General features: G+C 43.7%; 1 protein-coding gene across 7 annotated transcripts in view; it reads right to left on the reverse strand.

Moving 5' to 3' along the window:
• Positions 1–12,057, reverse strand: part of PHLDB2 (pleckstrin homology like domain family B member 2) — a 67,896-nt gene extending 55,839 nt beyond the window's left edge. For all 7 annotated transcript variants that reach the window (XM_064644115.1, XM_064644114.1, XM_064644112.1 and 4 more), the window contains exons 1-2: positions 11,972–12,057; positions 2,664–2,773 (exon numbers count right to left, since the gene is read on the reverse strand). In XM_064644115.1, coding sequence (XP_064500185.1) covers positions 2,664–2,712 — 49 coding nt within the window. In that variant the 5' untranslated portion in view covers positions 2,713–2,773; positions 11,972–12,057. The remainder of the gene's footprint in view (positions 1–2,663; positions 2,774–11,971) is intronic.
• Positions 12,058–20,665: the final 8,608 nt, after the last annotated feature.

A 20,665-nucleotide genomic window follows, 5' to 3' on the forward strand; every position in this document is an offset into this window, starting at 1 on the left:
TAAAATATAAAGCTGTAACTACATCTGCAAAGAGCACTTTGGTTAAAATATAACCTTAAGGAAGTACAATGCTAGGCTCCATGACTTCATTCAAAACAACAAAACCACATGACTGTTAAAAACACTGATGGGGGTTAAGGTTACAGGTCCTAATGTTTCATGTTCAGAACTACAATTTATATTCTGGAAGAGGGAATAGGCTAAAAAAGCCTTTACTGTGGTGAATGTTATTGTTCAATGATGTGTCAAGCTCCAGCCTACAGTTCTGAGCTCCACTTTGCCAAAAGCACAGAAAGGAATTCAGCTCCTGACAGTGCCAGTCACTGCAGGAGATAAACAGGACCCCCAGCAGGCCTACATTCAGACCTCAGCTGATGTAGATATGACATTATTTAACATTTACAGCAGCTCCTGGGATGTGCTAGGCTGTGCTTCAAACTAATAAAGGACTTGAGTGTCAGTTCCTTCAGTGCCAGTGAGTGTTGATTCTGAAAATAAGGGTCAGCTCTGGGATTTACTCTTGGCTCAGTCACGTTTCACCTGTGACTTCAGTCACCTCATGAGAAACCTAATTTCAGCTTGTCACTCAGCAGGAAAACCTAATGTGCAAAGTGCCCTTAAAATCCTTGGAGGCAATATTTTAGTCCTCTTCCAAGTACCACTTCAGGCAATTATAAGAACCTAGAAACAAAACATGGGATTCCTGCCCCCCACCTGAGTTCATATGATCTGGTCTCACTGAGGATCATTAGGTTCAGATATCTAGTGGAAGGTGGCAATGCATTCTTCATGAGAGTCCTTGTTTCTGGGACCTTCCTTGCTAATAAGGCAAAACCCCATGGAATTCATTGCTGTCCAAGGCATCAACAAATCTCTGTTGCACAGGCTTCCTCTGTGCAAACCACGGTTAGTCCAAGTACGTAACACCACATTCTCCTAAATTCTTAGGGAAAAAAACCCCATAAGTTTAAGAACAAAGGTAACCATCACTAAGAATAGAATTGAACAGGCAGAAGATAAAAGGAGTCATCATTAGAGAACGTACACACAAACCCCAAAATTAAATCAAACACCTTGACCATAGTGGACCTGGCTAAGCAGCTGTTAATTACAAGCTCTGGTAGTGGCCAAAAACATTAACTTGCACCTTCAAAACTAAACCTCAAGTTTAGTACTACACAGAATTTAATATTTTTATACTGGCTGTGATTATGTGATTTATACTACATTTATAATTTTAACACATTTGTAATGATAATCCAGCTATCTAAGTTGCCTTTGAACCAGTGAGTTCACAGAGTCCTCCTCACACTTTGGGCAGTGAAACTGCAGTTTCTTATATTAAGACATTTTACTTGACATGTTTTAGCTACTTTCATAAATTTTGATAACAGCAGTAATTAAGTTCAAATGAACAAAAGGAGGAACATGACCCACATTCAAAAGAACTCTTGTCAGGACAAGACAACATCACCTGGAAAATCAAGCATTCATCGTATTAGTGGTGTTTTAAGGAAGAAGAATACGATGTAGAAGTTATTTAAGAGCACGGATACAAAGCACAATGTATATGCCTTCTATACTTAGCCTTCCATTGTGGAACCCAATCTAAGTTCCACCTTCATCTTTCTTTCTCCTCCTCTCTTCCAAATCTCTCCTAAATTTGAAATATAATCTCATATCAAAATTTTACTGTCCAAAACTTGACTTGAATACAGCTGAAGTTCAACTATTTTTGCATAAATTCCACTGGCTTCTATATAAATAGCTTAGCAGACACATTAATAGGACATTAAAAATTGTTCATTACTCTCTTGCTACACCAGTAGGGCACATTTAATCCTACAAAGAGGGGATGCTTTTGCCAACAACCAAGTTAGTTCACGGAAACTTGCATGCCTGTTCACCACAGCAGAGAAGGGTTCATTGTACTTGAAATCCAAACAAGTACAGTAAGAAAAGGTGACGATACCTTCATGTAGCCACTCCATTTCAGCTTTTCTCTACTACACCTTACACCAGTTCCCTCTGCATTTTTGGTTCCAGCACGACAGTGGTTAAATCCCAACCGGATGACAGCACATGTTTAGATGAAAAGTAGCTGCTTCCCGCAAACCAGATCTTGTTTGTTTTGTTTATTTTTAGGACAATGTTTGGGTAGAGACTTTATGAATATGCCAGGATGCGTTACACATCCTGGCTGATGCTGTCTTCACATGCAGCTATAGAGACTGAGGCCAGGAGCATTGGGACATGACGTGCCCTGAACCCATCCTGCATCCAGGTCAGCCCCAGCTTTCACACACAGCACAAGGGTCCTCTGTTTAGCAAAGTATCTGCTGCCTGGAGCTACAGAAGGAAATTCTTCCAGTTTTTTATATTCTCTTTTTTTCCCCCCTCATTCCTTTTCTTCCTCTCCCGAGCTGTTTAGCTGGGGGTCACTGATATATACTCCAGCCAGGCATTAAACTGATGGGGGAGGGTTGGCTGTCTGCAGCGTATCCAGCTGTGGCCTTGTTCTGCCTGGTAAATGGAGTTAGGCATGGAATAAGAACAGAGTGCTGATCTTATCCATGTGTCAGGAGAATTAAAGGACCAAAATCAATCACAAATGCTGAAAGATCTCAGTACATTTACAAACAAATTTCATTTTAATTGATTACCTGATCCAACATTCTGAAAGGAGGAGAGGTTACTTCTGTTCGGCATCATATTTGTCTTCTACAGGATGGTTAAAACAACACTAATTAGAGTGAACCAGATAAATTTTGACCTGCAAATAAATAACAAAAGAAAACAAACAAATAAATATTGTGTTAAGAACTGCATTCTGAGAACATTTTTGAAGTATATATTATAGACAACAACTGGCTTTTCTTAAAGGGAAATTTCCCAAGACATCTCAAAAAAAAAAAAAAAGAGTTAAAAGGATATTTGGAAGGGACACTGGTGCTTAATGTGGAGACTGTGGAAAAAAAACCAAAACAAACACCTGTCTGCAAAGTACATATAATTTGATTTGATAATCAGCTATTATCTATGATCCTCACTCTCTACAGGCAGTTACTAGTCACAGCTCCTGAGTTTTGTCTGTGATCCTGTTGCTTCCTTAAGAAATCATTAACACGGTTGGACTTTGATTCTGAAGACTTTATTTTTGAAAGCCCAAAGCCCAGTTTCAGCCCAGGCAACACCAGCATCCTGCAATCATGAGCAAACCTATGCAAAACCAGGTGTGTGATCCAAAACACAGAAAACGTTTTGGCATGCAATGATTTCTGAGTTTCCAAAGAAGCTAGACTAGGAATGCAAAGAGATTCTTTACAGTTTGTTAAAAAAAAAATAAAAAAAAAATTGATATGGTTACAAGAGAGACTTAGCTTAAAAGAAATGCCAAAATTAAATTCCAGCCACTAAAGACTAAAATTAAATTTAAATCCAAATAGAAGATCTCTAGTGAGTTGATCTATTACAAGATTTATTTTTTTTACACACACATCTGTTTTTAAATGGTTGGCAAAAAAAAAATTTAAATTGCATCAAGTGACAAACTTAATGGCGACCATCTGTAGGTCCTCTGGGCTTTAACTCTGGACAAGCAAACAGAAACGCATCAGTAAAACAAGTGAAGAATGGAGACAGATGTCTGGGGTTGTCTAGAGACAAGCCACCTATTTAATTAACCACAGTCATCACAGCCCCGAGGTTCCAGGTTTCTGGTGCACAGACTTTCTGTGCCATGATTTTTCATATTAGTCTCCTGGGAGGGCAGCCCTGGGAGAAGGGAGCTGATTGCTGATCCTTGCAGAGGGAGGCTCCTTTATTGTGACCTCTGGCTTTTACCTCATCTGCTCCTCACAAGCTGCTCTCCCAAAGGGAAGCCGATCCCTGTCCTTTTGCTCTGTTCCCCCAGGAATCCCTCTGTGCTGGTCTCACTTTGCAGTGCTTTTTCTTTCTCTGCAGAGGTCACTTCTTAGTCCTAAGGGGAGTTTCCACCCCACCAGGCACCTCCTCCCCCTCACAGTGAGAAGTGGCCTTCCTCCAAGATGACACAATTGACCATTCCCCAAAAACAGCACTGCTTTTCAAGGAGCCAGGATGAGGAGGGAGATCCCTGGAGCACCACACTTCATGAGGGGACTCACCCACCACGTCCACCCTCTCCAGCATCACAGGACTGAAACTCTCCAAAGCAGATGGGGGGAAAAGAACCTGGACAGCAGAGAGCTTTTCCACCCAAGTTTCACGCTCAACGGGTTATTTTATTGACATGAAACATTCACCATCCTTTTTACCTCACTGGGTCTTCCACCCCACAGACAGACTCCCTCCCTAATTCCTCCAAGTTTGCCTCAGCTCCTCCAAACTCAAAACCTGCCTAGCATCTCAGGAGCCTAACTTTGCTGGAGCAGGTCTGGGGGACTGCCCACAGATCCCTAGCAGGGCTGTGGCAACAGGCAGCTGAGCCCAGCAAGAGGTAACCGTGTCTTTGCATGTCCACTTGTCTCTGCATTTCGTCTGCCTTCCAAATGTGAAGCACTAGGACACAAATCCAGTTAATACTGCCAATACATTGCCATCTTGGCATATTGCTTGTGTAATCTCTATTAAAAATACTGCACTTCAAGCCCAGAGCTCCCCAGAAAACAACCAAAACTTTAACTTTTTGAGAACGTGTTCAAGTTGACACAGAAAACTAGTGACTCTCAACATTTCACACTGTTCTGCAAAAAAATTGTCACTGTATCACTGAACAGGAAAAAACAAAATATGGGCAACTTGGAATTAAAAGACAGAAGAAAGGAAGATATAATTGCACTTCCTGTGTCTCTAACATTGCTGCTTTATGGTTAAGATCACCAAAAAGACCCCATCCTTTTTATCTCGTGAGATGACGACTACCACTTAATCAATGTGACAAACATTAAGGAGAGCACAGCTAGAAGAGAAGGGTTTCTACGCAATTGAAAATTCAATCTTCAATTCAGTTTGGTGAACACCTGGGTTTGCTAATAACTAAAAGGAAAAATGTCTTTTTTAAGGTTAAATATTTATATGGTTTCAGTTCGAGTTTGAGAACTCATTACACATCTCTTTTCTTAGAGGATGAGAGATCAGAGAAGTCATCACCTCGTAATAATTGGATTTGGGGGAGGAGAACTTTCTAAAAACTCTCTGCTGTGAGCAAAAAAAAGAAACAATTAATGAATTAATGAGCTAAGATAACAAACAGCTCAAAATCCACAGTATATCTGCTTTCCTGAAATCATATGCTTTCAGTTGAGGTTATACAGAGCCTCCAACAAGGCCTCCAGCAAGGCTGACTCTCGTTACAGAGCACATGCCACACTCTGCCTTGTCTGGAACGAAGCAAAATGATTTCATCTGGGATTTATAAAGTCATCTGAAGTGAATGTATACAGCACTACCAATCATGTTTCATCTCTACAGAGCCCAGGCCAAATTAAGTTTTGTTCCACTAACGACCAGAAGAAACAGTGATTCACAACTCAAACAGTCTAACAAAGGATTCCAATTTTAAGACATTATAACACCAGGTGGCTCTACAGTAAAAACTCCTTTCCCTTGTGCAGTGGTTTAACACCAGCTGGCAACTCAGCCCCACCAGTGGCTCGCTCTCTTCCCCCTCAAGATGGGGGAGAAAATCAGAAGAGTAACAGAGGGAAAATTCGTGGATTGAGTTAAAAACAGTTTAATGGGTAAAACAGAAGTGACACACAAGGCAAAGCAAAACAAGGAATTAAATCCTCAGGAAAGTAGGGTTCCATCACCCGTAAGAGTGACTTGGGAAGACAAAAACCATCACTCTGAATGTTGCACCACCTTTTTTGCTCTTTCCCCAGCTTTATATGCTGAGCATGATGCCATATGATGTGGGATATCCCTCGGGTAAGCCTGTCACAGTTGCATCCCCTCCAAACTTCTTGTACCCCCCAGCCTTCTCACTGGCATGGCATAAGAAGTTGAAAAGTCCTTGACTTAAAAGAAACACTACTTAGCAAAAACTAAAAACATCGGGGTGTTATCAACATTATTCTCATTCTAAATCCAAAACACAATGCTGTAACAGCTACTAGGAAGAAATACCAGCCAAAATCAGGACACTTTGCCTTAAGAGCCTAAAGCTGCAGCTCAACTAAGCTACAGGAACAGGTGTACACAGCAGTTAGTCCATAGATTTAGGGCGATGTTTCTCAGTGCATAAGTGTCTCACCTCTTCCTTTACTTCTGCCTGGACTGATTCCCACCTCCCTTTAGCAGAGACTGCTATAGCACCCACTTGGTTCTTACTTTACCAAGGGAATGGATTGCAGTGCCTCAAGCATCGCTAAAGCGCTCCTCTGACTGAAAATAGTCAGTTTTAAACAAAGCTCTCAAACTTGACCATCCTTCCTTTAAGGTTTTTCTGTTCTTCATTGTTTTTTCATTTTCAGTTTCTCTCAAAACATTACCCGTAGCTCCCTGCAGCTCCTGTTACCTCTAACTATCTCTGACACTTCTCCTCAGAAACTCCTATAGCAGTGTATTGCCACTCTTGGAAACAGACTAAACTCCAAGTAGTGGAGAGTGAGGACAAAAGCCCATCACTGGCACCATCTTCTCATCATTACAGTTTCATTTGTTCTGCAATGAGATTTTCAAATTATTAGAGTCTGTTCCAATTATTCCAATAAAACACACACTGTTTTGGAAATAAGAAAGGCTCCTGAATTTTCACACCTTGAACAAAATTTGGTGAATGAGTGCTGATAGCTTCAGTATCCAGAGATTTTGTTTTTCCACAGTATAGCACACCTACGTGCATAAATAGACTGTTCCATTACCAAACTGATTTACCTTTTTCCTGCATAATTTGAGGACAATGTACTTGCTCCTGATTAAATCAAGCCTGTTCCCTCCCTCCCCCCCGACTTACTTTGCTTATTTACAAACAAAAGTCTTGATAGGCTCAATCTGATGGCAAAGTAAAACTCACTGGGATCTACTGTTTACCTCCAAAACACTTAGGTGTAAATTCATCTTTCCCCAACCCCTTGAAGCCCACTGTCAAACTAAAACAATATATTCACAGAAAGGCACCTGCATAATTTGGTGGAGATTCTGTACCCATGAATTATTGAATGGACACATCCTTAAGAGAGAGCAAAGCCATCTCTGCCAAAAACTGGACAACTCAGCAAAGCCATTATCTAAAGATCACCCTAAACATCCTTCTTCATTTCCGCCTCTCCCACAACACAGTACATTAGACCCCAAAAGCTACAGCTAATTTCCTCCCAGCATAGCCCTGAAACCTGCTCAGTCCCTGACTTTTCACAGTGTAAGTCCTGCCACACATAGGTCCCTGCATGCAAATGAGCACAAAGTCTGGTTACAGGCACAGGGTGTTTTAGTTGCTAAAACTCACAGTTTGGCACCTTCAGCAACACTAAATAAGTTAAAAATCAAATATCTGTGAATCAGATTTGACTAAGTCATCCTCTTGCAATCCTGCAGGTTTCCGATGTGGAAAAGGGAGTGGCACAGGAAGTCGCTCTTATGGCTTACCTCTTCCTCTGAGAAATTAGCATGTTGGATATTGGAGAAGGAGCAGAAATAAAACAATACAGCAGAAAACACCGTAAATAACTTTACTCCCCTCATAAACCACATCTATTTTCCTATAATAACCACCCCAGCTACTGCCAAACCTGCACCTAAATACGACATTTTTTACCATTCTCTCTTACTGTTAAGACATGATTCTCTCTTATTTGATAAGGATTGATGTTGTAGGCATTGTCACATCAATTGCTCTTTCAAGTAGACAGATGTAATCATTTTAATCAGGTCACGACAGCTGACAATTTTAAATGCACATCAAAAACGAAAACATTCATTACCATGTAAATACTATGGTTTGGTGACTACAAATTGAGATTTAAGCCACTGATATAAGAGATACCAACTGCTGAGTGATGACTGCGGAAAAGTTGAAGCTTTATAACTTTTGTGCCATAATAGGTACTCTTACCTGAAATTGAAATTGTTAAAGTACACATTTCAATGAATTTAACCTCATTCCTATGCATTTGGTAGGACAAGAAACTAGACCACTTACTCATACCACATTATTTTAGTAGACGTCACTGTCTCCTCCTTATCTTACAGTCATACAAACCACTGTTTCATCTGGACTAGTTCACCAAGAGAAGTTAAAGGAAGAAGGAGAGTTAATTCTTTTCTGCCCAAATAAAAGCCACCGAGGGTAGAAACATACTAGAAGAGATCTCTGTTAAAACACTTAACTCCTTTCTTCACACAGAAGAACAGGTTGGACAAGCCTAATACCAGTCATATGCCTCTTTTCCATCTTGGAACCTTTCTGGTAGTTAAGCTAAGGAGTCTGACCAATGACTGATTCATCTCATGACAGTAATGACAAGCTCCCTGGTATTGTTCTGACACTATTTCATTAACTCCTTTCCTATTGAAATTGTGAGCATGCTCAAAAGATTTGCAAATTGAGACTTTAAAATTTCACACAGAGTGGCAAATAGAAAGCTCTGCTGGTGGCTAGTGGGCTGTGACTGCTTACACCTCATTGTGCAGACTAACAAACAAAACAACCACCAACAAACCAAACAACATAGCTGCTGTAGTAATATCTAGATCAATATAATCCTCACTCCTGAAGTCCAAGAAATACAGACTTTCTTCATCTAAAATTTCAGGAAGGGGATGGAGCACAAAACAGTTAGGTATCCAAATTCATACCACAAAGGAGCGGCAGTTGTCACTGTACAAGAGCACAAAGGCCTTAAAGTAAAGTTTCTCCTTTTTCCCATCCTACTTGACATGATCAACTTGCCTCTGGGACGCCCCTAACAAATTCAATGAGAGCTTGCTACAGGTAAGTAAGGTAAGCAGGTAAGTTAGGCCTAGAAAATCTAAGCAGATAGAAAAACTAACCAGAACAGCTTCAAAGATCATCTACTCTTTTTTCTTTTTTCTTTCTTTCTTGGATGTCCTTACCATTTTCCCCCATCTATTGCATTTTCCCACTCTCTCAGACAAATTTCTCCCACGATCTGCTTTCCTCTGTGCTGATTTCTTTCACTGCCACTTTGTGCCTGTCACTTCCTTTCGTTAATCAGTTCTCTCCAGTGCCCACTTATTCTGACAGTTTCTGTCTCTCATTTTGTTCTTCCATTTCTCCTCAATTTGTCTCCTTTCCGAAATGCTTGCCCCATATTTCCCAACGTCCCCTCTAGCTCTTTAACGCTTCTTCATTTTCCAGCACTCTCAGGGCAGCAAGCATGCCCCCAGACTAAATACTTCTCATCACACTTGCTTGGCAAACCCCGTCATGACAGTGATAGCTCAAGTGGCATCTGCTGTGGCTGCTGTGCTACCAAGCCATGGGTCTTCTTGCACAAACACAGGACAGAATTTATCAGCAAGTCCCAGCACTGTTGTTCCCTTAAGCAAGGAATATGGGTACTAATACCTGCAGTTACACCATTTACTATAATTAATGAACTTAAACAAAATGGTTCACTTAAAAACTGATCCCTGCATGAGATCTAAGTAAAGAAAAAACCAAGCTTGGTCACATTTATGGAGTTCACTCTACATGACAGTCTCTGGAAGACTTCCTTTCTACAGGGGAAAACTCCCCTTTAGTTTCTGTGGCATCTTGGGTGTGTCCCACTGGTCTAAAACAAAAACTAAATGAACAGCACCTGCTCTGAACACCCCAGAGCAGGGCATCACCTTATAGGTAGTCATTTAATTCAATGGGAAACACTGCTTCCTACATTGACAGCTACCACACATCAGAATCAACTGTTTTAACAAATTAAAATGGAAAGAATACACTCCATGTGCAGTGAACACAGCATTAACAATCATCAGCATTTCCCCCCATCCACTTCGCTTATTTCAGCTTTTCTCAGGATCTTCAAGTAAAAAAGACCAAAAAAATCTTCCTATCCAAACCCTTTTAGTCCTTCTGATCCAACTCCAGCCTCAAGATAGATCAGCAATCTTTACCTCACCCATTCTCAGCTTCCTATCTACAAACAAAATACTTCAAATTTTTCACGATGGTCTTTGTTCCTTCCCAGCAATAGTCAACTGGTGCCTTTGCCTACTTTCAAGGAGCTGGTTGATAACTGCATCTGATAAGCGTAGACAGTAACTGATATGGAAAAAATTACTACTCTTCCCCTCCTGCTTGCTGGCAAATATTTCCATTCCCTCAGTAAAAATGTTGACACACAAGTGAGTCCATTTAGCATTTGTCAAAATGGAAGGGAAATAAATTGCTGGTGTGCAAAAGGAAGTGTGTAAAATGAACTATCTAGAAATGATAGTATTACTATTTGACAGCCTGAAAAGAATCTCTTTCTCTGTTATCCTCTCGGTTCAGACTACCCCTCCCCATGACAGCAGATGTAGGCACTCTCCCATCTTCTGATTACTTCATCTTGTTTCTTTCCTATATTGCTTCCTTCTGCTGCGGGAAAGCAATCCCATCCTCATCCTTCGAAATTCCATTTGGCACTATCGTGCTTTACCTCCTCCCATGTTAGTACCTTATCTTTGGTGACATTATCCATGAGACTATAGTGAAAGGAAAAACTGAGAAGTTCACCAACACGAAAACTTGCAAAAAGGGCTGCTCCTGTGTCCCTCTTCCCCCAAAAGAGAGGGAACGTGTGGCACAAAGATGAAATATTCACCATGTTCTGACTGGCATCATGTTCACGCAGATGCCCTGGAGATGCAGACACAGAGAATTTGGGCACGTGCGGAGTCAAGGCTCAGAGACAAGATGACAGGTTGACAAGATGAGCATTTGGGGGAAAAGGAACTGGTGACAAAAGCCATGTGTTCGAGATCACGCAAGCACTGTGGCAGGAGCAGAAAGCCCATCTCTTGAGCCTCTATGCAAGCACGCTCAGTCTATTTACACTTCTGCACAGGGGGAAATTCCTCGGGCAGCTTTGGAGCAGGAGGAGAAGGAGTGGGGGCTGTAGTTTTCATCCCGTTCCTCTTTTTGCTGGTGGGCAGCAGGTATCTTTCCGAGAAAGCTCTGATTTCCAAGCTGAATTCACCGCCGAGCGTGCGGCTCCCAGCGCCACCGAATCCCACCCCGGCTGCTGACAGGGCTACACGAGGCAGGACTTACGAGGTCTAAATCTGTCAGGGGAGACCGAGCCCAAACCCCTCGATTTCCGTCCGCAAACCGATCAGCCGTAACGCCGGGTTCCTGTTGCTAAACTCCAGTGATGCCGAGACGGCATCCATCACCGGCTCAGCCCCGGGAACCCATCCCCGCCGGGCACGGCAGCCCTCGCACAGCCGCAGGAGCCTTTAAAAGCCACTAGCCGAACAAAGGAGCGCGGACAAAGAGCCCTGTCCCACGTCTTCCCTTCCATCAGGTAGACTACTGACGATGGAAAACCAAGCCAAGGCAAGCCAAGCCAAGCCAAGCCCTGCCGTTCCTCCCTTGCCTCCTCGGACCACGGACGCGCGAGGACGGATGTCCCCGCCGCCGCCCGGGTCAGAGGCTTTGTTCATCGGCGGGGACGCGGCAGAACCGGGGAGAACACCCGGACGAAGAGGGAGGGAGAGGCGTCCGGTGACGAAAGGGACAACGGGGGGAGCCCCGTCTCTTTCAGCTGCGGGGTCCCTGCCGAGACGGGCAACAAGCGGGGGACCCCGCCGCCCACACCCGTCAGACGTGCGAGGGGGCTGGAGGCGAGGGGGTGGCACAAACTCCCCTAAAAGTAGCCAAAACCAGGGCACGGCTGCGAGTGGCTGAGCCGGCGTCAGCCCGGGCTCTGCGCGCGCGGGAGGGACCCTCTCCCCACGCCCGCGGGGCTCCGCCGCCGAGAGCGGGGCCGCCGCTGCCCGGGTGGGCTTCACCCGCCCCGCGGGACGGTGCTTCCCCCGCACTCACCGCCGGCTCCGGCCGCCGCCGCTCCCCGCGCATCCCGGTCCCCGCTGCCCGCCCGGCTCTGGGAGCGCCGCCACCGCCCCCGGGAGCCGCCCCCCGCCGCAGCGCCCGCCCCCCGGCGCGGCCGGGACACCCCCGCGGGCGGAATGGTTCGCTCCCCTCAGGCCGGGGTCGCGGGAGCGGGGCGGCCGAAGGGCAGCCGGGATGGGGGTGTGCCGGGGGCGGGGGTAGACGGGCGAAAAGGGGCAAACGGGCACAGGGATGCCCCCGGAGGGGCTGCCGCGGGCTCTTCACGATCCATAAATATGAGTCGCCAGGCAATTTCCTGCCCGCGAGATTAGCTGAGCAAATAGGGCGGCGCTGGCAGGGCGCGGGCCCGGTTTTCCGTGCCCGGGGCTGCCTTTACCTGCGCTCGCCCTCCACCTCGTCTTCCTCTCTTCATCATCTCCGGTGAAGCCGTGTTGCAGGGGGGGCTGCCCTCTGACCTCCAGACTCCGGAACGGAGCCGGGTTGCCTCCGTGCCTTGGTTGGGGTGTCCCTGCCGCTCACCCAGCCTGGGGTCACACCCTGCTGCCACCTGCCAGAGGCGTCCCGCGATTCAGTCTTACCTGGGGAAAGTACGCCTCTGAACGTGTGTGTGTGCACAGACACACGTGTGTGCATACACACGCACAGGGGTCCCAAAAAACCCCCATCCAGGCCCCACGCATCAGCGAAGGACGCACGCAGGTGGCAGCTGTCCCAAAAGCGGGCAATGGGCCGGTGAGCCTGTCTGGCCCTTGCTGGAGGGGTTTTCACACCAAAGCAAGCCTACGAACCAGCACCGGCTCCGCAAAGCATGTTTGCCAGATCAGCGCATCTCACCCATCCCACGTTTGGCAAGTGCCTGGGGATGCCAGTCTGGACCCTTCAGGGTTCCTGGCTCTGGAGAGTGCTCATTGACAGAGGCAGCGAGGCTGACCACTGGGTTGCAGCTGTTACAGGGAAAAGAGGATAAAGCCTCCGGGGAGGTGTCATGCCATCCCTGGGATCGCTGGGAGCCCAGGGCATATAAGCAACCTTCGCTTTCCAAGCGCTCGTGTAGTGTCAGCTTGGTAAGGCAAAGCCCGGCGATGAGAGATGCGAGCCAGCCTGGAGGGCTGTGCTCAGGGCAGTGAGCCAGAGTATCCTGCATAGCGATCTTGTTTCGTGCTGTGTGGCCTCATCACTCTACCTTTTCCCGTTTGTTTCTCAAAGAGGAAATTCAGGCATCGCAGCACATACCTGCTGTGCAAGGGTCCTGTGGGATGAGTCAAAGCTCACACAGCCCTCAGCCAGGTAACACATTACTGTGATTGCTGAGTGTTCCCATGAGGAAATGGGGGCCCTGGTGATCCGATTCCTACCTGGCATATTCCAGAGGATATTTTACTTGGCTAGAACAGTTACTTTACCACAATATAAATGTTGTAATAATTCATTAATATCTGGAATCTGTCTAGTAACACCCAAAATACCAGAGAATATTTAAAAAAACCCAAACCAACCAACCAACCAAACAAAAAAACCCGACACCCCTGACTGTCCTGATGTCTACTGTAGTTTACATACAAAAAGACAGCTTTGAGACTACTTACACTAATAGGCCAGAACTTCTGTGATGCCTCCACAAACATCCCAATGCTTCATTTATCACCAGCATTGAACCTGGCTTTTCTGTTTTGTTCATTGAACAAGAAAGAAGGAGTACACAGGGTTAAAAAAATAAAGGTAGATGCATGTAATTAATACAGAGTTAAGGACATGCTAAACAGCTGGTAGAGGTGAGAATGACTCTTAACCCTGCCACAGCCAGAACTGAAAGCAGCCAGCCTTCCCTTCATCTAACACGATCTTCTTTTTCCTTTTAAATGGGAAAACTCTAGATAACAGTCTGCAAAAAGCTCCCTAGAGAAAACGAAGCCTAATAGTACGGAAAGCTGTAACTTTGCTCTTGCCGTTAAACTGTTACTCTGAAGGACTTTCGATATGCGAGCTGAAACACACCTTCAGTTAATTCCTACACAACACAAGAGGTGGCAGCACACCTGGATAAGGCAGACCATGTGCTTCCCCTGATACCTGTATGATTGGACAACTCTATCTGAATAAATGTCATCTGTTTCTTGGCAGCAAAGGAAATAAAAATAAGGAATAGGACTTATCTCTAAATAATAAGAGGTACTTAAAACCAGCCATAGCTGAGGCCCTAAAATAACTTGGTGGGTTGTAATGTCTAACAGGTAAGACTCTGGCAATTTAAAACAACAACAAAAAAAACCCGTCTTGGAATTTTTACGAGTGGGAAACACTTAAAAATTAGCAAAGAAGTGAAACTCCAAAACCTAAAGAGCTGAAAACTCTTGCTGAAATAAAAGCAACAATGCTACTATTAAAGAAAGTCAGGAAAAAGTGTATGGAAACTGGCACAAGAGCTACAAGCCATAGATGGGTTCAACAATCCACCTAGCTAGTATAAATTATTTTAATGGCAATTGCTCAGCTACAACAACTGTACTGCATATTATAGAGCTTTTAAAATTCTCCACCCCTCAGCATGCAAGCATGCCCAATAAAAGTTTAGTTTCCATGGTAATTCATATAAGTAGAAATCAAATGTTGGAATGTTTGCAAAAATCATGCTTTAATCAGGAGCATTGCAAATGGTAATAAAACATCATTTTATTACCATATTTCAATGTCATGTTCCTGTAAGAGGGAAGGAGAGATCAGCTGCTTCAGAACCTCTGAGCAGGCACCCACAATCACAACCTGGTCCCTTACCTTTACAGATTTTATCCACATCAGGTGTGGACATGACTGCATTTCTGTCAAATGAGCCAGAGCCCACAGCTGGGAGTTGGTTCAGGTTTTATGTTACCTGCAGGAGGAGAGCCTGACAAAATCGGTTGAGATAAAGCTACCCATTGATGACTGGGTGCTGTTACACCCAGTCTTTGGTGACAAAACTGGTCTGGTTTCTTCCCTTTCCTGCCTTAACTATTAATTTGGGTTCCTGATTTATGGTTTGTGACCTTCTTTGGAGGGTTGATGCAGTTATTTGTAAAAACCAGACCAAGAAAATAATCCAGGTGAAACCTCTTCCTTCCCTGCACCTTTACCCCTTCCAACAAATTTTCAAACAGTACTTGCATTAGGGTGATTGATGAGAAGAGAAACAAATAGATATGAGCCGCTGTGCTTGAGACCAAACCTCTGTTTCTTGAACTGGCATCACCAACACACTAATGGATTATTAAGTTGCACCCTCTTTGAAAAAACATGTCACAACAAATGAAATCATAAGGTTCAGTGCTTTCCATCATTTAACCAGAGCATTTTGAACCACTGTGAAAAAACCCAGCTGTTGTTTGCCATTGAAGAATAAAATTATACAATTGTTTATAGCTTGAAAATAATAACAACCGTCACAATCAGAACTTCTGGTGAAACTTCAAAGCAAGCAGTGATTCTTCCACTGTAACTTCCTCAAAGACATTTTGAGGCAGTGTAGAAGACTGGATGCTAGGTACTGAAAGAAACTTGATTTTTATGGCTCGCTGGGAATCTCTGCAAAATCTAAAGGCAACATGAATGGTACTGCATTCATCAGTACCATTCCAGTGGAAAAAAAAATCACACCCCATAGTTACAGTGGTCATCCTAGTTAAAAATCTAAAAATCTGTAAATGCAGCACACAGTAGGGGATGCATATCAAACAGTGATATAATAATGTAAATTGGTGTTCAACCAGTGGAGTGTTCTTATGACTCGGCCTGAAACCTAAGTCGTCACACAAGAGCTATCAAGAAGAAACTGCCCGGGGAAAATAAGTTACATGAGTAATCAAATCTCATGCTCCAGGGCGCAAGTCAATTGCTGGAAGGGTCAAGAAAGGAATTTCCTCACTCTCTTCCTTTGCACAGTTGTACACAATTAACTAGGTTGTAATTGCAAGGCAAGAAAGCAGTTAGGTCTTGCATTCCTCTGAATCATTGGGCACTGGCTGCTTTTGCAGCTGAATTCAGAGCTGAAAGGACAGGTCTGGTAGGTGGGTTTTGTTGCAGTTCTGTGAGGCTTTGCCTGGAGTTGCAGTGCAGTTGTGAGATTTGCTCTTCCTTTGTGCTGACTGCCTAGCCCAGAGTATGACTGTGTTGCAGAACTACCATTAAAGCGAGACTAATTTAGGCAGTTAATTTTCTGTTAATAATAAGTAGTTACCTTAAAAAATCTCTCTGTCAATAATTGCACAACTCATAATGACTCATTTAAGTAGCAGCAGTGTTGTAGCCATAATGGCCTAAAGATATAAACAAGACAAGATTTGTTGGAGAGGTAACCATTTTTATTAAGCAACTAGACCATTTAATGCAATAAAAGATCATGCTGTTTCTTCTTTAAATAGAGCATTTTAGCGATCAAAAGAATTTTTTCTAACACAGGACAGACATTGCTTCAACTCACAAGAGCATTCCCCTGTTAGCTTGTGTATGGCTCTCTGTCTTCATTGCTGATTAATTGCTTCCCTTTCCTACAATCAGGGTGTGTTAGTGAGTGGGGGTGGCTTAGGGCTTCATTAGCTGCTACAGCAGCTAAGCTATCTACAGTGGTACTAAAGTGTTTTTTTCCTGTACACAAGTACGTTTTTGACATATGATCTGTGAGAAAACATGTTGAAAACTGCAAGCATTAGGTCTGCAGGCAAAACCTTGGTCAGCGCTCCTCATAGATGCCAAAACAGTAGGAAAACAGTTGGCAGAAGACATGGTGCGAATTCTGTAGCTACACTGGCTTACAGTTATAGTCATGGATCAGGGCAGCCAATCATTCTGTACTCAGTGGTTGGATACATGGGTACCTTCGCTTTACAGTTGCCAGTCTTGCGTTTTTCCCAGCAAGCAGTAAAGCTACTCATAGAATCACAGAATGTCTGGAGTTGGAAGAGACCCGCAAGGGTCATTGAGTCCATACCTTAACCCTGCACAGGACAAAAGTTCCTATATGTACATTAGTCTGGGGCCTTATGATTTGCTTCTGATGCCAAGCCAGGAAGTTTTCTGTTCTCCTTTGGTCTCTGTTTATCAAATCGGCGTGCGCATATAACAATATTGTGGGTCATGTCGGTGAGATAGTACTTTCTTTAGTAGGAAGTGAGAAGAAATCTAAAAGAATTTAAGCTGTTTGCCGAGGGTTACATGAGAAATCTCAGTAGGGGCAAAGTGTGGAACACAAGAACCAGCGTTACTACTTTAATTTCACAATTAATCTTTGTAAAGATAGATCTCCCTGTGCTGAAATAAATTCTCATTTGGTTTCTTCCTCCTGCAAAAAGTGTTCTTCCCCTTCAAGTGGAATTAAATTAACTAGTACAGTCAAAAGAGGTAAGCCAGTGTATTTGTACCAAAAGGAAAGATGGTTGCCAAAACTTACTTCATTCTATTAAGAGTCATTTGGTCTTTTGTAAAGTAAAAAGCTTTGCCTAACAAAGTTGAGATAAAATATATTCTCACAACGGATTCGTGAAGCTGCCTTTGCTGGCAAGTTTTTATATGTGCATTGAGAAGGGTTGTAGAGATTTTCTTCTCAGCAGATGGCCCCCAAATGTGGAATTATGTCCCATTAACAGCACAAAGGATGACACAGTATCGCTACTACTTTCTCACACTAGTAGGGGCAGAGTAAGATGCAGAGATATATTTTAGCCTCAGATTTCTGTTTCTTTTTCCTCCTAACAGAGGAAGGATTATAAGCAACTGCAAAATGCAAATTATAACCATTCTCTCCCTACAAAGACTCTACTTAAAATTGCCTTAAATGCTTAGACAAAATATACTAAACCCGATGATAAACATCCTGAAGATGCATGAATACACAAGGTAAAATCAACCTAAACCAAAATAGAAACCAAGTGAAAACTGACCATCTAGCTTCCCCACTGCACTTGCACCCCCTTCAACAAAATCCTAAAAGTATTACAGGGTAGTAGAGAATGTCACAGAATGGAATACAGTCATACACTGGGCTGGGCAGTCAGTACAAAGGAAGAGCAGATCTCCCATCAGAATATCCAGGGGAAGGGGGAAGGTAGTTTAGCATCTCCCAACAGGTTTTTAACTGATGGGTGCTGTCAAAATCTGACTCCTGAGGCCAGGACAGCTTCTGTACCAGAGAGCTTGTTGGTGTGCAAGGCACTGTGAGGTAGGATGTGGCACATGCCCATCATATACGCCCTGTGCCAGATTAATCCGTGTCCTGTCCTTCCCTTTCCTCCTTATGTCAGCCCCATTTTGGGTTACCCTGGGGAATAATGGGGGACCATGCCCAGCCATCCTACCGGTAACGCTGTTTCCCTCTGCCTGCTCTTGGGTGTGCCACCTTCCTCACAGAGTCTGCCGTCATGCTTGCTAGTTACAGGATTGGGCTCTGGCAGGCAGGGCAGGGGATGAAACTGGGAGGGCTCCAGATGACCTCAGCCTCTGTGCAGGCTGCAAACTGCTGGAAGAGCTTTTGGTACCACGATCTTTGTGTAAAGGAAGTAAAGCACTTGGGTACTTCAGATTCAAAGCTCCGCACCTCTCCACCCGCCCAGCCTGCAGTGGCTGGGAATCCTGCACTTTAACCAGAAGCTAAAGATTTACAGAGCAGCACCCAGCTAACAGTACAAGGTAAACTGAGAAGCAAACAAACACAGAGATTTTGGGAATACGAGTAGTTTGGAAATGCTATTTTACAGGAGCTGGACCATGAGAAGTCTGCTGACTTACGCACATATCCTTGTCTACGCTGCTCGCTGGAGAGCGTCCGTCCCCATCCCACAGTGCTGTTCCAGGCAGCCTGGGTAGCCTGTTTGCCACAAAACCCTGTATGTGCTCTTCACTCTGGGCCTGCACTGGTGTGGCCGTGACACCACATGCTTCCCATGAAATTTCCACTGACTGATGTAGGATTAGGCCCACAGGAAGTAATAAAATATGCTTGCTGATCCCACAGTATCACAGGAAATTAACATATGACAATATTTAACACACTGTTTTAATAAATTATAATTTTGTACTGTAGTTTAAAGACCACTGTGAAATCTGAGATAGGAAGCTGGGAGTAGTCTGGCTTCTTTTTCATAATGCCTTGTTTGCACGTTGCTTTTTTTTTCTTTCTCTTTGTACTACTGAAACCTTACAGCACTCAGGGGGAGGCATCCCAGTGCTGGTGAGCAACAACCTTCATTTTGGTTGCAGGCTTCCCAAACCATCCTGTGAACTAGAAGCCCATTCTAACCAAGAAGAGAAATGCACTATCTCAGTGATAGGCTTTGCTAACAGGACGTAAATTACTGAGCAACATGAAATGGGGACACAAAACTAGCCCATAGGAGCCAGGCGATTAGTGCATAAAGAGAGAGAAGGGCTGACAGCAGATCCTCATTAAACTTAGGAACAGTTTGTCATTAGCATGTTTTCTTAAACCTCAGAATTTTAACGGGAGATAAATGCTTCTTTCTGCCTCCGATCTCCTCTTTAGTTAACGGAGGTTTCAGGTTCCCCCTCCCCCTTCATTTCTGGAGAGGCTGCCAAGTTTTCCCAGAGCTAAAAGCAACAACTTTCTGTTAAACGTTACTTCATGCTTCTGGTATTAATCTAATAGGAGGCTGGATGGGGAGGAGGGGGAAGCAGCAATGAAAGCTGATTTCCTGCCGTGCAGTGGGAAATCCATAGAAAATTCAGATTTAACACTAATTTTAACAGCTGGATGACTGCTTTGGCTTTTACTCGCCATAGGAACATGCAACTGCATACTATTTTTTTGTTACAAAAAGAAAACAGATGTCAAGCAAAAGGCAAAATAATAAGTAGGCTTGCATTTGTAAATACCCTGATTAAACCATCCTATTCAACTATGCTAGAAATATCAACAAATTTTGAAAATTACCTCTCATTTCTGTTAACATTTCTAATAAGAATGTTTATGGAAACAGAAAATATCCAAGGAAATCGTCTTGCTAATAAGCAGTTCAACAAATATTTACTTGGGAAGTGGTCCAGTGACCACTTTGAAGAGTATTAGTGGGTTTGAGAATCACACAATCAGGGCATTGAAATAAATCTCCTTGATGGAGGTGAAAAAAATCAAAACAAAAGGAGCAGATTGTGAATACTCAAAAATATAAGTCAGAGACAGCAGTCCTGAGCACTTTATGGTCATAGACAACATACACCACAAAACTGTTAGTAGCACCTCTCTCAGGCGTGCAGCACACCAGTGGATAACTTCTTATATTCAGCCTCCATTCTCTAGATAAGTTCTTTATTAAGAAGGCCTTGTCTATTTATTCTGATAATAATTGTTTGGAGGGTGATGGCCACAAATATAGTCCTTTATCTTGACTAGTAAAATAGTGGTTGTTTTTGTCTTTCAGTGCTTGTTGCTCAGCCTTTGCTCCACCTGTTTCTCACACACCATATGGCTCAAATCCTGACATATTGCAGAAGATTTTTTTTACATTGATGCAAAGAAAGCTTAATACGGTACACATGCTGAAACTGAAGGCTGTTTTGGAGGTGAAGCAGGGCTATAGCTTGTTTGTGCATACTGAGTATCCGAGGAAGGACCCTTACTGCAGATTATCTTGAGTATAAAGCTTTACCTGCCCGCTGATGCGTGCAATCAACAGAACATGGCAG

The sequence above is a fragment of the Pseudopipra pipra genome, chromosome 2, assembly GCF_036250125.1.
Source record: "Pseudopipra pipra isolate bDixPip1 chromosome 2, bDixPip1.hap1, whole genome shotgun sequence".
Lineage (NCBI taxonomy): Eukaryota > Metazoa > Chordata > Aves > Passeriformes > Pipridae > Pseudopipra > Pseudopipra pipra.